The sequence below is a fragment of the Alternaria novae-zelandiae genome (genome assembly GCF_023758075.1).
Source record: "Alternaria novae-zelandiae strain BMP 2774 chromosome Unknown scaffold_7, whole genome shotgun sequence".
Lineage (NCBI taxonomy): Eukaryota > Fungi > Ascomycota > Dothideomycetes > Pleosporales > Pleosporaceae > Alternaria > Alternaria novae-zelandiae.
Genome location: NW_026056967.1, coordinates 823,246 through 840,752, shown reverse-complemented (window position 1 = coordinate 840,752; position 17,507 = coordinate 823,246). Strand labels below are relative to the sequence as shown.

At 41.6% G+C, this 17,507-nt stretch overlaps 3 protein-coding genes across 3 annotated transcripts; 1 reads left to right on the top strand and 2 right to left on the bottom strand.

Annotated features, from left to right (window-relative positions):
* Nucleotides 1-44: 44 nt before the first annotated feature.
* On the bottom strand, nt 45-2,907 carry J4E88_004289 (uncharacterized protein; the record flags this gene model as incomplete). The annotated part of the gene is made up of 2 exons (XM_049397936.1): nt 45-1,005; nt 1,055-2,907. 2 exons carry the CDS (start codon nt 2,905-2,907, stop codon nt 45-47), a joined length of 2,814 nt encoding a protein of 937 aa, XP_049256381.1.
* A 1,191-nt stretch (nt 2,908-4,098) lies between these two features.
* Nucleotides 4,099-5,689, top strand: J4E88_004288 (uncharacterized protein; the record flags this gene model as incomplete). The annotated part of the gene is made up of 3 exons (XM_049397935.1): nt 4,099-4,303; nt 4,358-5,416; nt 5,472-5,689. 3 exons carry the CDS (start codon nt 4,099-4,101, stop codon nt 5,687-5,689), a joined length of 1,482 nt encoding a protein of 493 aa, XP_049256380.1.
* A 2,551-nt stretch (nt 5,690-8,240) lies between these two features.
* J4E88_004287 (uncharacterized protein) lies at nt 8,241-8,822 on the bottom strand (the record flags this gene model as incomplete). The annotated part of the gene is made up of 1 exon (XM_049397934.1): nt 8,241-8,822. One exon carries the CDS (start codon nt 8,820-8,822, stop codon nt 8,241-8,243), a length of 582 nt encoding a protein of 193 aa, XP_049256379.1.
* Between the last annotated feature and the right edge of the window lie 8,685 nt (nt 8,823-17,507).

The window sequence follows — 17,507 nt, the reverse complement described above, 5'->3', positions numbered from 1 at the left end:
CGCATATCTACTCAACCAGTTCAGCCAAGTGCCGGGCCTGGCGCTCATGCCTTTCCGTCAAATTCGTCGATAACGCTAACAGGCTTCACAAATTTGCCCAAAGGTTTGTACTCCAGATGATCCAGCCCAAATGCCTTCGGGCCTCCAATCTCAATACCCTTCGGACTGGTCCAGCGCTCACTCGCAGTGATACCGATCACCGATACTAGCAGTCCGTACCGATATTCTGGCGTTCCGATAGCCTCGCCATTTTGCGCATCAATGACCGCGATAAGGTCGGGAACGATTGCCAGAACATCTTCGTTCTTTTCCTCCCCAGTCGTGCTTTCTCCACTATCCGGTATCCGGATCGCAGCAATGTTCTCGTTCTTAAACGGTATCTTGATCTTGCCCTGGTACTCGCTTCCCGTAGCTTCTATTATCACCTCGCCATACACGTGGCCCATGTACAGCTTGCGCTCTACACCAACAATCTTGCCCTTGAAAAGCGCACGCCCTGTTTCAGAACCTCCAACCGCGTCTATGATTGATTGTGCGACATTGTCGATTCTGTTCTCTTTTCGGGCGCGTGCCACTTCTCGCCCTATCCTCCACGATAGCGAGATTGTGTGTTCAACAGCCCAACGTCTTGTTTCAGCGCCTGTAACCGGGGCATCGGCTGTTCCGACGGAGCTGCCCATCTGGCTCAATGCTGCTCTGATGACCTGTTCGACTTTGAGGTCACTCGTTGCTGTTGGCATGTATAGCGTGTTGCCGTTGCCATCGGCCACTGCAACAGGCGCGAACACGATTTCTCGCTCGCCGAAGACGACCGGCGTTGTCTGCCACTTTGTTGGATATGCTCGGCCCATCCAGTCGCCGTCTACACATGGCACATTCATGTTGGTTGATGCACCTAATACGAGACCCTGCAAACCGTTCGAGCCGCCGATTTCGAGAGGGATGATGTGCGTCGCGTAACCACCCTTGATGAGATCGTAGAGGTGATTCTGAGCATCCATCATTCTGAACGAAGATTAGTAGAGACATGACGTGATACCAATACGTGACTTACTCATCAGCGGACAGCTTCTCGATGCCGACAGTTGGGCTACCAGCACCGCCACCACTTCCCACTCGCGCATCATCTTTGAGATCATCTGGGCTGACAACGCGAACCTTCCCACCAGACCGTAGGATACCACGCACTCTGAGCATGGTAGAGTAAGGAGAACCTCCGCCGCCAGTACCGAGTATGTAGCAGCCGATGGTGATCCAGTCCAGATCGGTCTCAGATATCCACCACTCTCGGTTGGCCACTTTGGGCTTATACGCAACGATGTCGACCTCCGTTGCTGCATCAACTTCGCTAGAAGCCTCTTCGGTCGAAGGTGCTACGATAGCATCGCCTGTACCCTTTGACCCGGTCTTCACGTTGCTTCCTTCCTGAGTGATGTTCAGATCTATGAAATCTCCAGCTCGTGAGAAGTCAAAGTCTCCCGCAGCTCTGACCATAAATCGCGTTTTGTGGGCCACGTATTGTAATGGTAGATCCTCCACTTCGACGATAGAGACCGTCTCCGCTGATGCGCCTGCTTCAATAGTCTTTCGTTTAGCCTCCTCGCATATTTCAGCTAGTAGTTCTTTCTGCGTCTGCTTCTCGGTAGACTTGACCGTGTCGACTACGGCACTCACTCGCGCCATCGCAGCACCAATAGCGTTAGCTACACCGGACCATTGAGGTTTGATTACTCTGCTTGCTCCCTTCAATTCGTCTGGAGCTATGACCGCACCACCGCCGACAAGCAGGACGGGAAGATCATCAGGTGATGTCTTCATCTTGTCAATGATTGTTTCAAGCATCCTTGTCGTCTCATCTTTGAAGGCTTGTATGTCATTGTCTTGCAGCTTTCCTCGCACCTTTTCCGGCTGGCCTATCGCAACATCGGATGAAGCCGCGACGGTGTAGTCAGTCGCTGTCGGAACATCACCACCGAAGACGAGCGCCTTTTCTGGTAGCTTATAACCCACAGACTCAGGCCCTACTTGCATCTTCTCTCCCACTCTTCTCACCAAGCTACCGCCTCCTAGTCCTATGCTCTTCACATCGGGATACGAGAAGTTCATCCTCACACCCGAAAGCTCCGAGTACGCGGCCTGTTGCCTGGGAAATCCGTTTGCAAGCAACAAGCCCACGTCGGTGGTAGTTCCACCGACATCCACAACCATCATTGCTTCGCCATTCTCCTGCCTTCCGACAAGGAAAGCAGCACCACGCATACTGTTCGTTGGGCCGGATGAGAAGGTTCGGATCGGTAGTCGGCTCGCGGCTTCGCCACTCAGTATTGTGCCGTCATTTTGAGTGATGAAAACAGGGCAGTTCAGTCCAAGTTCCTTGATTGGTGTCTGGAATGATGCTATCGTCTTCCTGGCGAAAGACAGAATAGAGGCATTGAGTATCGCAGCGTTCTCTCGCTCTAGAAATCCGAGGTTTGCGACCGTCTTGCTAAGAACGATATCGACCCCATCTCCTAGCTCACGCCGAACGATGTCTGCAGTACGCTCTTCCTGCTTCTCAACCGTATCGATGGGACTGAAGACGCCGTTCACGACTATACTCTTGATTCCCTTCTCTTTGATGATTCTGCACTGCTCTACTATCTCGTGCTCTTTGATGTCGGAGATTAGGCTTCCATCGACTTCTAGCCCTCCCTTGATGAGCGCATGGTGCCCAAGGATGATGTTACGCAGAGAAGCTGGCCAGTCGACACATGGCGGTGCATGTTTGCTGAATGAACTAGAAAGACGAAGGACTGCGACTCGCGAGAGACGTGTTCGGTCACGAGTTACGACCGCGTTGACAAAGTGGGTCGTTCCGATTGTTACACTCGCAACGGAGGATGGATCGACCGAGGCGGATTTGAACATGGTGGTGATGGCGTCGGCGATGCCATGGCTTGGGTCGGTAGTAGTGGGTGCCTTATGCCTGAGTTATGGTATGAGCTCGCGTTCTCATTAGGTGGTGATCGACTTCCGGTAGGCATCATCATGGGTGTTCTTTGGATCTTGTGAGGGAGTGGGCTAAGCGAGGAAGCGTGGTGTTCAAAGTATGGATATAGGACTCGTACCAAGCAACAATGCCCCGGTCATCTTCACTCGATCTTATAGGATCAATGATGACTCCGTCAGTGTTGGTTCTATGCGCGGTATTAGCCTTATGGCTCTCGTATTTTTGAAGTACAGTACGTACCCACCGACGTCAACGCCTATTCGCAGATTCTTTCCTGTCGTCATAGTAGCTGTGTATACTTCCAAGATGAAAGCCTCTTCTGATCAAATTGGAGTTGGCTGGTCACGATGCGTCCAGAATACATCTGATAAGATTTCGATTGGTGGGGCGAGCTAGGTCCGGAATTCGGACGTTCGCGCCCCAAGCCGCCTTCTTACTTTATCGCTCACCCATACCCCACTCTTGGAGTTACTTCCTACTCCAATTCATTACCCCGTCATTCAAGAGCTTGCCCATTGGTAGCAGCAGAGCTTGAGATGGGATTTCTTCGGCGCTGATCACTGCGCTCGGATGATCAGATAAGATAGGCGCAAATACCCCTCTTTCTAACGGCGGATAAGGTGTTCTTCCCGCGTATGCTGCATCGTCGCCCCCGTCGGCGCATTATCATCTTCACTAAACTTGGGTCGGCGTTAGATCAGCTAGATTGGGGTGACTCCGAGCGCGGTTGATAACAAGGGTAGCAACACTAAGATGGTGGAAAGAGCTCACCACTGGCGTTCGTCGCAATTACTTCTCTCCCAGCCTCCTTGACTAGCGACGCGTCCCTTGATTCGCGTTCATCATGACTTTGAGACAGCGCTTGAGGAACATCGATGAGAAAGTACGTCTTCGTGGAGACGATGCGAAGCATGAGCAAACAGATGCATGGAGCAACCGCGATTTAATCCCCCTCCCGCCGGAGCGTAGGACATGGGGCTGGTTCAATTTCTTCGGGTTTTGGGCGATTTCATCGCTGAACCTCGCGAATTGGCAAACACCAAGTACCTTCTTGAGTAAGCTACATCACCTGACTTTTGTCGCTCTCGATCGCTGATATCACCGAAGCTATGGGTTTATCTGTCTCACAATCTATTCTTATCATCGTTGTGAGCTGCCTTTTGATCGCTTTCTTCTCCACACTTATTGCCTGGGTTGGATTGAAGTGGCATATTGGCTTCACGGTACAGAACAGGTATAGTTGGGGAATGCGCGGAAGCTTCATACCTTTGTCGCAAAGAATCCTGCTCAACTTCATTTGGAACGCCGTTCAATGTAAGTTGGAGTACTTGAGGATGAGCCTGGTACTATGATGCTAATCTGAACCAGGTTGGAATGGTGGCCGTCTAGTCGCTGTATGCTTGACCGCGATCTGGCCTTCGTATGCCCGTATGCCGAATACTTTTAGCCCCAACTTCCCTGCTACCACCGACCAGTTTGTGGGATTCGTGGTCTTCTGGTTCATATCGACACCTTTCTTGTGGCTGCGACCAGAGAAGTTCAAGATACCGTTCCTCATAGTCTGCCTCTGGTGCGGCATCGGAATGTTGGCATGGATGATCTGGGCAGTGACGACCGCTAAAGGTGTAGGCCCTCTATGGAATGCTGGCGAGAATATTCCTTCGGGTTCCGCTTGGGGTACGTCGTGGCTCATAATGGCTGGCATCAACCAGAGTCTTGGCGGAATTGCTGCTGGCATTACGAATGGCAGCGACTTCTCACGCTACTCGCGTGGGAGAACACCCTACATGGTCGGTACTATCACTAGCTGTGTGATCACCAGCGTCATCGTCTCGCTAGTTGGTCTTGTTACGACTGCTTCGGGACAAAAGTTGTACGGAGAAATCTATTGGAACCCACCCGATCTACTCATGCGCATGATGGACAACGGTAACGGCTCGTCGAAGGCACGTGCGGGGGTATTCTTCCTGGCTGCAGGTTTCGCATTTACCGCAATGTTCGAGAACATTTGCGGAAATGCTGTCTCTGGTGGTATCGACCTTGCTGGCCTTTTTCCACGCTACATCAACATACGTCGTGGTGCCATCATTACGTTTGTGGCGGCATGGGTCGTTCAACCCTGGCAGCTCATCAACCGTGCCACTACGTTTATCGCCGTACTGTCTTCCTTTTCGGTCTTTCTAGCACCAATCATCGGCATAATGGCATGCGACTACTTCCTTTTGCGACAGAGAAGGATCCGCTTGAGTCATTTATATCGAACTGAAAACTCGTCGTATTGGTTCAGCAAAGGTTTCAACTGGCGCGCGATACCCTCATGGCTATGTGGATGGATCCCGACGATTGGGGGTCTCATAGTGACAGTAAGGGGAGATGTCGATCCACCACGGGCTTTGGTACAGCTCTACAATATGGCCTTCTTCATAGGTGAGTAAATTGTCTTACGACATTGGAAACTGAAGGGCCACTGACACCTTGATAGGATTCTTCATCAGCGCTTTCATCTTCTACGTCCTTAACAAGATCTTCCCAGTTCCAGATATGGATCAGATCGATCCCATCGATCTATATGGTACCTTCACAGAAGCGGAGGCAAAGCGAGCTGGTGTAGCTCCGCTAGACGACAGCCCTGTTTTGGGAGGGGTATCTGGGCGAAGATCGACCGAAGATGTTGTTATTTACGGAGAGAAGTGTGCGTGAGTGGGGTAGCATGTTAATTAACTACTACGTAGAGATCAGTCATGTGCAGGCATGGAATGTAGGCTCAGCCAATCGTTTCACGTTACAAACCTAGCAATGCAGCGACGCCGCATTGCTGCATATGCACCGCCCCAAAGCGTAATGCACAACGTTCAGAGTCTAGCAAAATGGCGGGGCTGAGCGAAAGACCGGGTTCAGACGAGAAGTACCTGCTACTCCGTGACCCGTCGCTCATGTCCATCTTTTCGCTCCTTTTGCCCTCACTTAGGCTACACACTCGATACGCTTCTAATCGTAACCTCGACGCACGATCGAACACCAGGATCTCGCGATGACTGATTGCCAACCTGATAGCTCACTAGCAAAAGCCGATTCGCCGCTGATACGCGACACCAAACATTGCGACGCTACATCCACCCCACAACCCCTACCAGCTCATCATGAACATGATGCTAGCTCGCAAACACGTGCAAAGATCCATTGGCTCACTCCAACTACTATGCTCCTCTCCTACCTTCTGGGCATCGGCCTCGCTGTAGGGCATCATCGATACTATACCATGCTAGATGGGGACGTCATTGGCTCAACGGAACGACAACAATGGTCATTACGGTACTTACCATGACAGACGCTTGTATTTCAGAACTGACCTTGGAGAGATTTGGCAACGCCTTCGCAATCAGCATTTCTCTGAGCCTCAAAATCGCGGTCGGAATTGCGTACACTCAATTTCTTTGGATGCGTCTCCAGAAGCGATCAATCAGCCTCGGGTCTATCAACGACTCTTTCGATATTTCGAGCAATCTTTATGCCTTCTTCAACTTTGAGCTCATTCGGAAGCTCCAGCTAGGGCTTTTAGTCGCACTCATGTTATGGTAAGTCGTTGATACATTGTTGGACGGCTATTACTCACCGTACCACAGGTGCCTACCGTTACCAACATTATTCGCTCCTGCAACGTTATCAGTCGAGTCCAGGACATCGCAATCCAATTCGATGGAGCAAGCCCTGAGAGCGGATGTCAACAATCGCACCGCATCAGACGCGTTCGTGTACAGGGACGCGTCGGATCTGATCTACATCACCGGTCCATCGGCTCGAATGGGAAGAATCACTAGTGCAGTCGTAGGTTCAGGTAGTCGTCTACCCTTCGACAGCCCTTCCTCTCATCAAAACACGTCGTACGAAACGCAGAACTTCTTACCATCGCTGAAATGCGATACTGCAGATTCCACTGTGATCGAGGATGTAGTGAAGTCAGTGGACGGAGACCTTTTCAGTGGCGTTACGAATATACAAAACAGAACCGCGGACAGCTTGAACTGGAACGGAGATCAATATAGAGGAGAGATTGGCTATCTTGGACTTATCTACCCTCGAGGTCTAGGTTATCCTAACCCAAGCTTAACCTGGAACAACAATCAATCGGCCAGCACGAATCATTACGTCTTTGCTATACAGAGACGGCCAACAGATCTCGAGCACCTATCAGACACAGAATATCTGTCGTGTGTTTTGTGGAATGCCTCCGTATCCTATACCGTAAAGACGCGAAATGGAATTGTCGGCATTGAAGACATTCACCAGGACTTCGTTAACGAATTTGATCCGAGGTATGCCATTGTTGATACCTGCAGGGAGTTACCTTGCTCAGGGGGCCTAGGATCTCCGGCCTATTCCGGATATTCGCTTGCATTATCAAGCTACTTGCTTGGATATGTCGCTTGGCGCCAGGATGACGCGCGCTCTCGGTATCTGTCCGCTGGCCCAATTGGCACGACAGCTCTATCTACGGGAGAGCAGTTCTATAACATGACTCGCAATATGAATGAGGCTAGTAAAACTATCGGCAACATTCAAAGCCCTTCAAACGTTCGGAACATTACTTTTCGTGAGGACATCGAAGCGTTTGCGTTGAATGTATCATTGAGTATTCTCAATGATGCTTCGCTCTGGTCAGTCACTAGTCTTATAATTTGTCAAAAGCTAACATTATGACATAAAGCACGAAATTACCTGTAAACTTGACCATATACAACGACGCTTTTGTCTACACGTACAACCCGCAAAATCTCCTCATATCCTATGGGGTGGCTATATTCGGCAGTACTATCGCCATATGTTTTGGGCTTTACGCAATCCTCAAAAATGGCGCATGCTACGACAATCGAGTCTCCACTTTTGGCGCTGCAATGCAAAGTTTTGATGTAAGCCCGAACCGCAACGACAACCCCGGTCAGCAACTGATAGCAAGCCAGATCAAGGAAGCGCTCGAAGATTCGCAAGCACGTGTAGCACAGCCGCTGAACAACAAAACTGCGAAGATCAAACTGAGATTTGATGCAAAAGAAGGTTTTGTGCTTGGTAAGCGCCGGCAGGCCAGCGAAAGCTGAACTATCTGCATCATTGAACAACACTGGTACACATAATTGAACAACACTGGTACACATACAAGGTCTCGGTACTTTTGAGAAAACACCGCCATCGTCGTTTCGTACAACGATGTCTCTTATTAGAGTAAACAGTATCGACCAAAGCAAATCTCATATATCTAATCAATCTCCGAAGCCTTCACAACCGTACCAAACATGTCATCAATCTCCGTCAGCGCAACCTTCTTCACTTGCGCAGCCGGAATATCCTTCATATCGCGCTGACCAACACCGTCTTCCACAACAAGAGTCTCGTATCCCAAAGTAGTCGCTTCGCGAGCGGTACTCGACACACAACCATGTACCATGTATCCCGTGAGAACAAGTTTCTTGAGCCCAGTCTTCTTAACAACTTCGGCTAGATCTGTCTCTGAGAAAGACCCGGCGTGCTTCTTCCACACGATAGATTCGCCGTCGATAGCTTCGATGCCGTCCATTTCCTTGGTGAGTTTGCCGTTGGGCTTGAAGATAGCTGCTTCGTCATCGCCTGTGTTGTGCAGGACGTGGATGACGTGGCCGTTTTGCTTTCGGTATCTGTCGAGGAGGCTTGAAATGGCGATGTTGACCTCTTTGTAGTCTTGAGCGGGTAGGCTACCGTAGATGTATTCGTCTTGAGCGTCGATGATGACGAGAACGGAGTCTTTGACCGATGCTGTCGAGTTGGGGACTCCGATGACCGAGCGAAGAGAGGGAGTTGACATCTTGGAAGGTTGGTTTTGGGTGATTGGGAAGTTGAGGAGTAGATGGTGTATATAGAAATGATCAATCGTCAGGCAGTTGATTGAAGCGTCGAGGGTGATGGATGTGTTGGTTGACCATTTCTGTAAACCCGTCGACCTTTATATCGTCGACCTATAACCCCTGCGAGATCCTCCTACCTTCGTCCGTCACATACCGAGACCAAAATTCTGATCTGATATCGTAAGCCAGCGTTATGTTTCCTTAATTGTTCGGACCGTGCTTTTTGGTGAGCTAGCGAAGAAATAATGTTACCCCATACGGTTAGCCGGATTTCTGTGGACTGATCACTAACCAGAGCCTCTTACTAAGGCGGACACGTCTTGTGCGAACATCACTTCCTGTCCCTCACTCAACACCTGTCACATCGTATAGTGTGCGATTCAGCCCCTCTATTCCAGCAACGCTCAGTCTCCCCCCCACAGCTTTCGCACGTTTTTTGGCTCGCTCTGGGTGTTGTTCATCTCGTCGGGCTTCTCAAGCTGCTGCGGTGAAGGCCAATGATGAGTAGACTCGTGGTGATGGAGTACGGATAGCCACCAAAGAAATCGGTGCTCTTTCGGTCGCTGCAAAACCCGTAGTGTAGGGTCGTTGCTGCCGTCGCGCGCTCCGTAGGGGGGTTGTTAGGGGTAGGATATAATAAGGATACCTAAATTTTCTAAGATAGCTTTTGCGCGTAATAAGTCTCTATTTTTTATTTATAAGAGTAAAAGCTATTAAAGGTATAATAGCTAATAGAGCAATATTAGAAGTAATTAATATTAAATTTTAAGCCTATTAAAAAAGGTAGTACTTTCTATTTTAACTAAGAAAGGTAGTAATATAACTACTACTACTACTACTATTACTACTACTATAATACTAATAATATTAATAGTAGAGACGTTAGAAGGTACTATAGAAGAGAAGTCTAAGTATTAGTAGCGCGCTATACCTTCTAAGTATACTTATAGCTAAATTTATAGAATATTTACTTATTTAGATTACTTATATAGGTAATTCTTAGTATAATTTACTAAAAATAACTTAAACAAGGTTACTATTATTATAGATTAAACCTACAACTCTACCTAATTAGGCCTAGCGCGTATTAAGCAAGGAATATTAAAACCTTGCGTATATAGCTATTTATTTAATAACGTAGTATTTTATAAGTAATACAATCTTATTTTATATACCTATTACACTATACTACGTTTAAAGTCTACCTATACCTAGACTCTATACTCTGCTCTATTAAGTTGTATTGCGATTAGTTGTAATAATAATAATAACTACGCACAACTTATATACGCTAAAGAAGCTCTAATACTATTATAGTAATCGCGCTTAAGCGTACAAATTAGATATATATACTCTTTTAGAAATAACGCTGTTAAGGCGTAGTACTAGTAATAATAGGTTAGCAGAGCTCTGCTACACAACTGTAGAGTAGAACTCGCAAGCTAGTTAGTTAGGTACTACTAAGAGTGTACTAAAGCACTAGAGCTGCGAAGATATAAGAGAGGCCTAGAGGAGCTCGCTAGAAGCCTGCTGCTGCGATAGTTAGTATTTGTTAATAGAGGACATTATAGAAGTGTTAGGCTTAGTTACATAAATAATATTAGATTGTAAGGTTAGTAGAGAACTAGCTTATTCTGCTAGTAAATAAGAAGGTAGCAAACACTTAAGTAAGCAGACGTAGTATACGTAGTTAACAACGTAACTTTATAATACCTATCTATATTCTATATATATATAGGTTATCGCTATATTAGGCTTTAACGCTCTAGGCGCTTTTTTTGCAAGCTTTAGCTTTAGCGAAGACGCTAGCTAATTCTAGACTATTGTAGGTAATACCTAAGAAAGTATAAAGCCTCTACTAGCGCTAATATATAATTAGCAACGCAAGAGCTTACTTTTTCTACTCTAGCTAGCTATAGACGCTAAGTCTACACGTTAACGCGAGAGCTTCTTCTAAGTATTCTACCTGCAACTTAACTATCTATTAGAATTAGATAGTAGTTGCAAAGAACCTAATATTCTAGATAATAATAATAAGTACATCTATATTAAGATTAGTAACGTTACTATAGAAGTATTATAGAATAACTTATGTAAAGCACGTATTCTCTTCTACAACAGCAACGCTAAGCTCTATAACTAGGTTAAGTTATAATAATATAATAACTCTGCTAATAATAGCAAAACTAATATTACGTTATTTATAATCTAGGTAGGTTAAGACTACTCTAATAACAATAGTACATACTATAGTATAACTATCTCTACTATTACTAACGTAGAGAACTTCTATAAACAAGTTGCAGACTAGCTTTATAACTAGCACTTCTACGTTACTAGACTTCTTACTATTCTGCGCAACGCTGCCTATACTATTAAACTTAAGAACTAGCGCATTAAGAAGCTTTCTAATACTATTAATTAGTTTTAAGCTATTAATAGAGTTAGTAGTAACGTCTATTAGGCTAAGTATATAGAGCTTAAGCTTCTATAGAAGGCTATAACTTAGCTATAGGCCTCTATTGCTGCTAATATAAGTAAGATTAGTAGTAATCTAATATATAAGACAATAGTCTTAGAACGTAATACTACTCTTCTAGAGATTAATAAGCTTAAGAAACGTATTAAGAGTATAGTTAAACATAGTGCCTTTAATACTATATATAAGAAGTTTACTAAGGCTAATAATAACGCTAACGCGTAGTATAGAAAGTAGCAGCGTAAGGCTAAGAACCTTAACACTACTTATAATAATATTAAGAACTTACGTAAGGCCTAGAACTAAGAGCTCTAGCGTTTCTAATAGTAGCTTAACTAGGCTGTGCTTAATTTATAGAGCGCGTAGCGTAAAGCTAAATAATACTTTATAAAGCTATAGCATTATAAGCCTAACTATAAGCTATATACAATTCTGTAGCTAGACTACTAGAATTGCCTAGACTCTTACTAGAACTATTTAGGCACTTTAGGTTAGAAGCGTTCTAACTCTAATTAAGAGCGCCTAGATTATTACTGCAAGTAAGACACTAATAACTAACGTATATAATAAAGCACTTCTCTACTACGTAATTCTTAGAACACACGCGTAGGCTGCAACTACTTCTTCTAGAATATAGAATAGCTGCCTTACGTATTATTAGCTGTCTTTTCTCTGTAAGCTCTAAACCTATATAGAGCTACTCTACTAGGCTCTTATACCTTCTTGCTGCTTCTAATAGGCTCTCTAAGTAGCGTTTACTCTTCTAGGATAGCCTCTACCTTCTACAAAATGCCTAATATTTCTAAGTTCTATAGTAACGCTAACTAGAACTATAAGCGATAGTAGAAGACAGCTATAGATAAGTATCTTACTATTTCTAATAAATCTCTGCGTGTTAGCTACTTAAAGCGCTATATTGTAGGCAAAGCTTAGCCTATTATTAAGAAGATAAAGGTAGTCTAATTTACTAATTATCTTAACGCACTTAATAGTACCTACCTTACCTATAACTAGTTTAGGAAAGCTAAAGCTTTGCTTATAGATAGTAGTTTGCGTTAGAAGCTAGGCAAAACCTTTGCTGTCTAGTAAGCCTGCTTTCTAAGTATAGCTAATGTCTTTTATACCTATTCTACGCGCACTCTTATTAAGAAAGCCTAGAGTCTTATAAATACTTGTCTTAGCAATGTAATAGCTACTATACCTAATAATAATAAGACTCTTATAGAGTTTCTTTACTACGTCTATAGCGTTAATAAAGCCTTATAAGATGTTAATCTAGGTAAGACTACTACTACTGCGTTTACTATAACTAAGCCTTGTTAATAAGCGCTAGGTAACTAATCGCTAGAACGTAAGTAGTAGTCTAACTACTATACTAAGCGCAAGGTCTAGAACGTACGTATAGTAGAGAATAAGAAGAAGTATAGAGATAATAACGCTTGCTATAAGTGTAGTAAGTAAGAATACACTTAATATAATAAGAACGCGCTGTATTAGAGTAAGCCTATTACTCTGTCTAGTAAAATTCTATTCTTAGTAGCTCTTAATATTAATAGCAACGTTAAAGACGTTAATAATGTTATTAATAATAATAAGATAGAGAAGAAGAATTTTTAGATACTTCTAATTAAAATTGTAAATAGAAGTAAGACTAGTAAATATTAGCTAAGGCTTTATAACGCTAAGTCTAGTAGAGTAAAGTCTAGAAGCTTACTACTATCTTCTATATTAGTAGCAAGGTGCAAAGAACACATTATATCTCTGCTGCTACTGTTTATAGTTTCTAGGCTAACATTAGTTACTAACTTAACTTCTACTATAGCTTAAAGTAATAGTTAGACTTCTAGTAAAGAAACGCTACTTTAGTTAACACTAGCGCAAGCGCTTGCTTTGTTAGCTAAGTATAGATTAAGTAGTAGTAGTATACTATATTTACTATCGCTAAACCTATTTAACTAGCTCTAGCTAATAGCAAGAAAGTTACACGCTTTACTTACGCTGCTAATATTACTATTAAGCATAGTAATTACATTACTACTACTCTATGTTATGTTATAAATATAGAGAAGTATAACGTTATACTAGAGATAAACTAGCTTAACTACTATAAGCCTGTTCTAGGCTTTAGCTTGTCTTACTTAATAACGTTTAACTACAAGAACTATAAGGTTAACTACTTTAAGAATAGCCTCTAGAATATAGTCTATAAGAATTGTCTCTCTGCTAGCTCTACCTAGAAGGTCGCGCCTAAGAATACACTATCTAGAGACCTTAAAATCTTTCTTATTAGCGCTAAAGCCGCATTACTTACAGTAACTAAGAACTCTAGCTTTGTTATTTAGTTAGAACTACACTACTTTAACAAAGTTAAGCAGCCTAAAGACTCTTGTGTTAATAACTATAACTTATAATTCTTTAAGAAATAAGTTACTAGTCTTGCTTCTATTACTTAAGTAGACTTTAAATACTATATAGCTAAGATAGAACGTCTGTCTATAAGTAAGAAGAAGATCTAGAAGCTAGTTCTAGCTTACATTCTTAATAAGTTTTCTAACTTGTTTAGCCTATAGTTAGTAAACATTCTCTTCTCTTAATAACTAGGTGTTAACTACACTATTAATATTAAGCCTAGCACTACTACGCCTAAGCCTTATATTTATAAGCTTATCTATAAGAAGACTCTAGCTATAAAGGTATATATTAATAAGATAATTAGTAAGAGCTTTATCTAGCTCTCTATATCTCTATACGCGTTTCTAGTACTAGTTATTAAAAAGCTATTAGGTAGGTTATAGATCTACGTTAACTATTAAGAGCTTAACGCTGTTACCTACAAAAACTATAACACGCTGTCTACTATTAAAGAGACTCTCGCCTATATAGTAAAAGTACAGGTTATAATACTTATTAATATTATTACTGCGTTTAACTCTATAAGAATAAAAGAGAGCTATAAAGAGAAAACAGCTTTTCTTACTTAGTACAGCCTCTATAAGTACCTAGTAATGCTCTTTAGCCTCTATAACGCCTCTAGCACTTTCTAGACTTTTATTAATAAAACTCTCTATAATTACCTTAATATTATTTATATAGCTTATCTTAATAATATTCTTATCTATTTAGATAATAAGAATAAGCACAAAAACTATATGCTTATAGTCTTAGAAAAGATTAGTAAAGTAGGTATATACTTTAACACTGCTAAGTGCACCTTTTCTATAAAAAGAGTTAGGTACCTAGGTCTTATTCTTACTACTAATAGCCTAGAAATAGACCTAAAAAAGGTAGCTACTATCTTAGAATAGTAGACTCTACGCAACGTAAAGAACGTCTAGGCATTTCTTAGGTTTGCTAATTTCTATAGATAGTTTATTAAAGGCTTCTTGTTAATAGTAAAGCATCTTATAGAGCTTACTAAAGTAGATAGTAAGAAGGCCTTTTTTCTTGCACTAGATTTAAAGGCACTAGTGTTCTTCTAGCACTTAAAGAATGCCTTTAAGACTATAAGTATGCTTGCCTATTTTAACGCTAATCTAGATACCTAGTTAGAGATAGACGTGTTAGACTTTGTTATAGCTGCTATATTATTCTAAATATATAAAGGTATTCTTTGCTTTATTGCATTTATCTTCTATAAGATAAACTTAGCTAAATGTAATTATAAGATCTATAATAAAGAGCTTCTTGCTATTGTCTAGGCCTTTAAGAAGTAGCGCTTTAAATTAGCTAGAATATTAGACCTAGTTAAGGTTCTCTCTAATTACTAAGCCTTATAGACGTTTATAACTAATAAACGTCTTAATTATTAGTAGGCTTAGTAGGCTAAATTTCTTTCTAAGTTTAATTTTAGCATTACCTACTAGCTAGGCTAATAGAGCACTAAGCTAGACGCTCTTACTAGGCAACTAGAAGACCTTCTAGAGGACGCTAACAACAACTACTACTAGCACTAATAGTAGGTAGTGCTAAAACTATACTAGGTTAACCTTACTCTATAGGTAGTAACCTTTATAAGCTAGTAAAGGCTAGATATAAGGCACGCTCTATTTCTTGCGTATTACTACCTCTATTGTGTTAACCTCTCTATTCTTAATATAGCCTAGCGCATATATAATAATAGTAAGATAGACACTATTTATAAGCGCAACACTATTAATAACGCGCTATATCTTGCACTAGTTAACGCGCGCTCTAATAATGTTACTGCGCTAGAAGAAGAAGAGAATAACGCAGACATTAAATCTGCAGCGCCTAACGTAGGTACTACTAATAACTTAACTAACGCTATATAAGCTACTAGTCTACATAATAGAACGCTTTAGGCTATTATTATAGCTAAGCAAGATAGTTAATAATATCTGCCTGCTAACCTTAGCGACTAAGACTAGCGCTTCTGCATTAAGCTTAGAAACTGTGCTATCTACAACAGTCTACTATATATCTAAGAGAAGGTATATGTCTCTAACGTTAACTAGCTGCGTACTTATATCTTAGACTAAGTCTACTAATTACTCTACGCTAGAGAACATAGAAGTAAGTATAAGATATACACTAAAGCTACTCGCTAGTATTACTAGCTACGTATAACTTATAATGTAGCTTAGTATATATAAGTCTATCTTACCTACTACTATGCTAAATTACATTAGAAAGGTAAACAAAGGCTTTTCTACTCTCTTCTAATACCTAAAAGGTACTAGAGCTTAATTTTAATAGATTATATTACTTACTTACTACTCTGCACTAATAACAGACATACCTATAAGAATATTCTTATTATAGTAGACTGCCTAAGCAAGAAGAAAAAGTTTATCTCTATTACTAACCTCTATGTTAATACTCTTGTCTAAGCATTTGTTAAGTACGTATAGTAAGAGAAGAGCTACCTAGAATACATTGTATTAGACTATAGCTCTTAGTTTATATTCTATTTCTAGACGCGCCTATACTAACGCCTTAGAATAAAGCCTAAGCTATCTATAGTATATTATCTAGAGACTAATAGTTAAACTAAGAACGCTAATACCTTTCTTAAGTAATACCTTAGAGCATATATTAACTATAAGTAAGATAACTAGGCTTTACTACTGCCTATAGCAGAATTTAAAGCTAACACTGCTATTAACGTAAGCACTAGTGTGTTAGTATTTACTATAATAAAGAGTTATATGCTCTAATCTAGCATAGAGCTAGCAAAGGCCTTAGATATATAACTAACTATACCTACTTACTATAATTGCCTTAACACTAATAAGTTTGCTAAATAACTAAATAAGCTGCGCAAGTACTTGCGCAACTAAATTATTTAGGCGTAGACTAAATAAGTAGAATACGCTAATAATTACTGTATTTCTACACCTAAATTCTAAGTTAGCAATTGCGTTATAGTAGACTTCTGCTACCTAAGAATAACGCAGCCTAACTAGTTATTAGACTTTAAGAATTGCGGGCTTTTTTTTGTTATCTGCGTTATTAATAATATAGCCTATAAGGTAGCTCTTACGCTAGGCATGCGAGCCTATAATATCTTCTATTCTTAGCTTTTGCATTGCGTAGAAGAAGATCTACTGCCTAGCTAGGTTTAGAATAATAAAGAATCTATTAAGCTTACAGACCTAGACGTTAATAATAATACAAACTACACTATTAAAGCTATTCTAGATAGCTAAATTAATAAGCGTAAGAAGAACTCTAGGCTAAATAACGTAAAGAGCTTGCTGTAATACTATATATAGTAGGCTAACTACCTAGACAGCCTAGACAACCTATTATAGAAGCTGTACATAAATTTTGTAGACTTAGCTAACTTAGTTACTAAGTATTACTATTACTAACTTAGTAAACTAGAACTACATGTAAAGTTTAGCACGCTAATAGGTAAGTAAGACCTCTTAATAATAGCGCTTTATTAGAGCAATAATCGCAACTAACTATAGCTGCGTAGAACTATTATATTATAAGTAGTTACGTAATACTCTAATATAATACGTTACTTATACATTAAAAAGGCTACCTCTACGTATTATCTTACTACGCAACGCTTAACAAGAACTAATACTTATACTATATAACTTACTACATAAGAAGCTTGCTAGTGTTGCTATTATACTTTCTATAACCTAATAATAAGGTTATTGCTGCGCTATATTATGTAATATTAACTTAG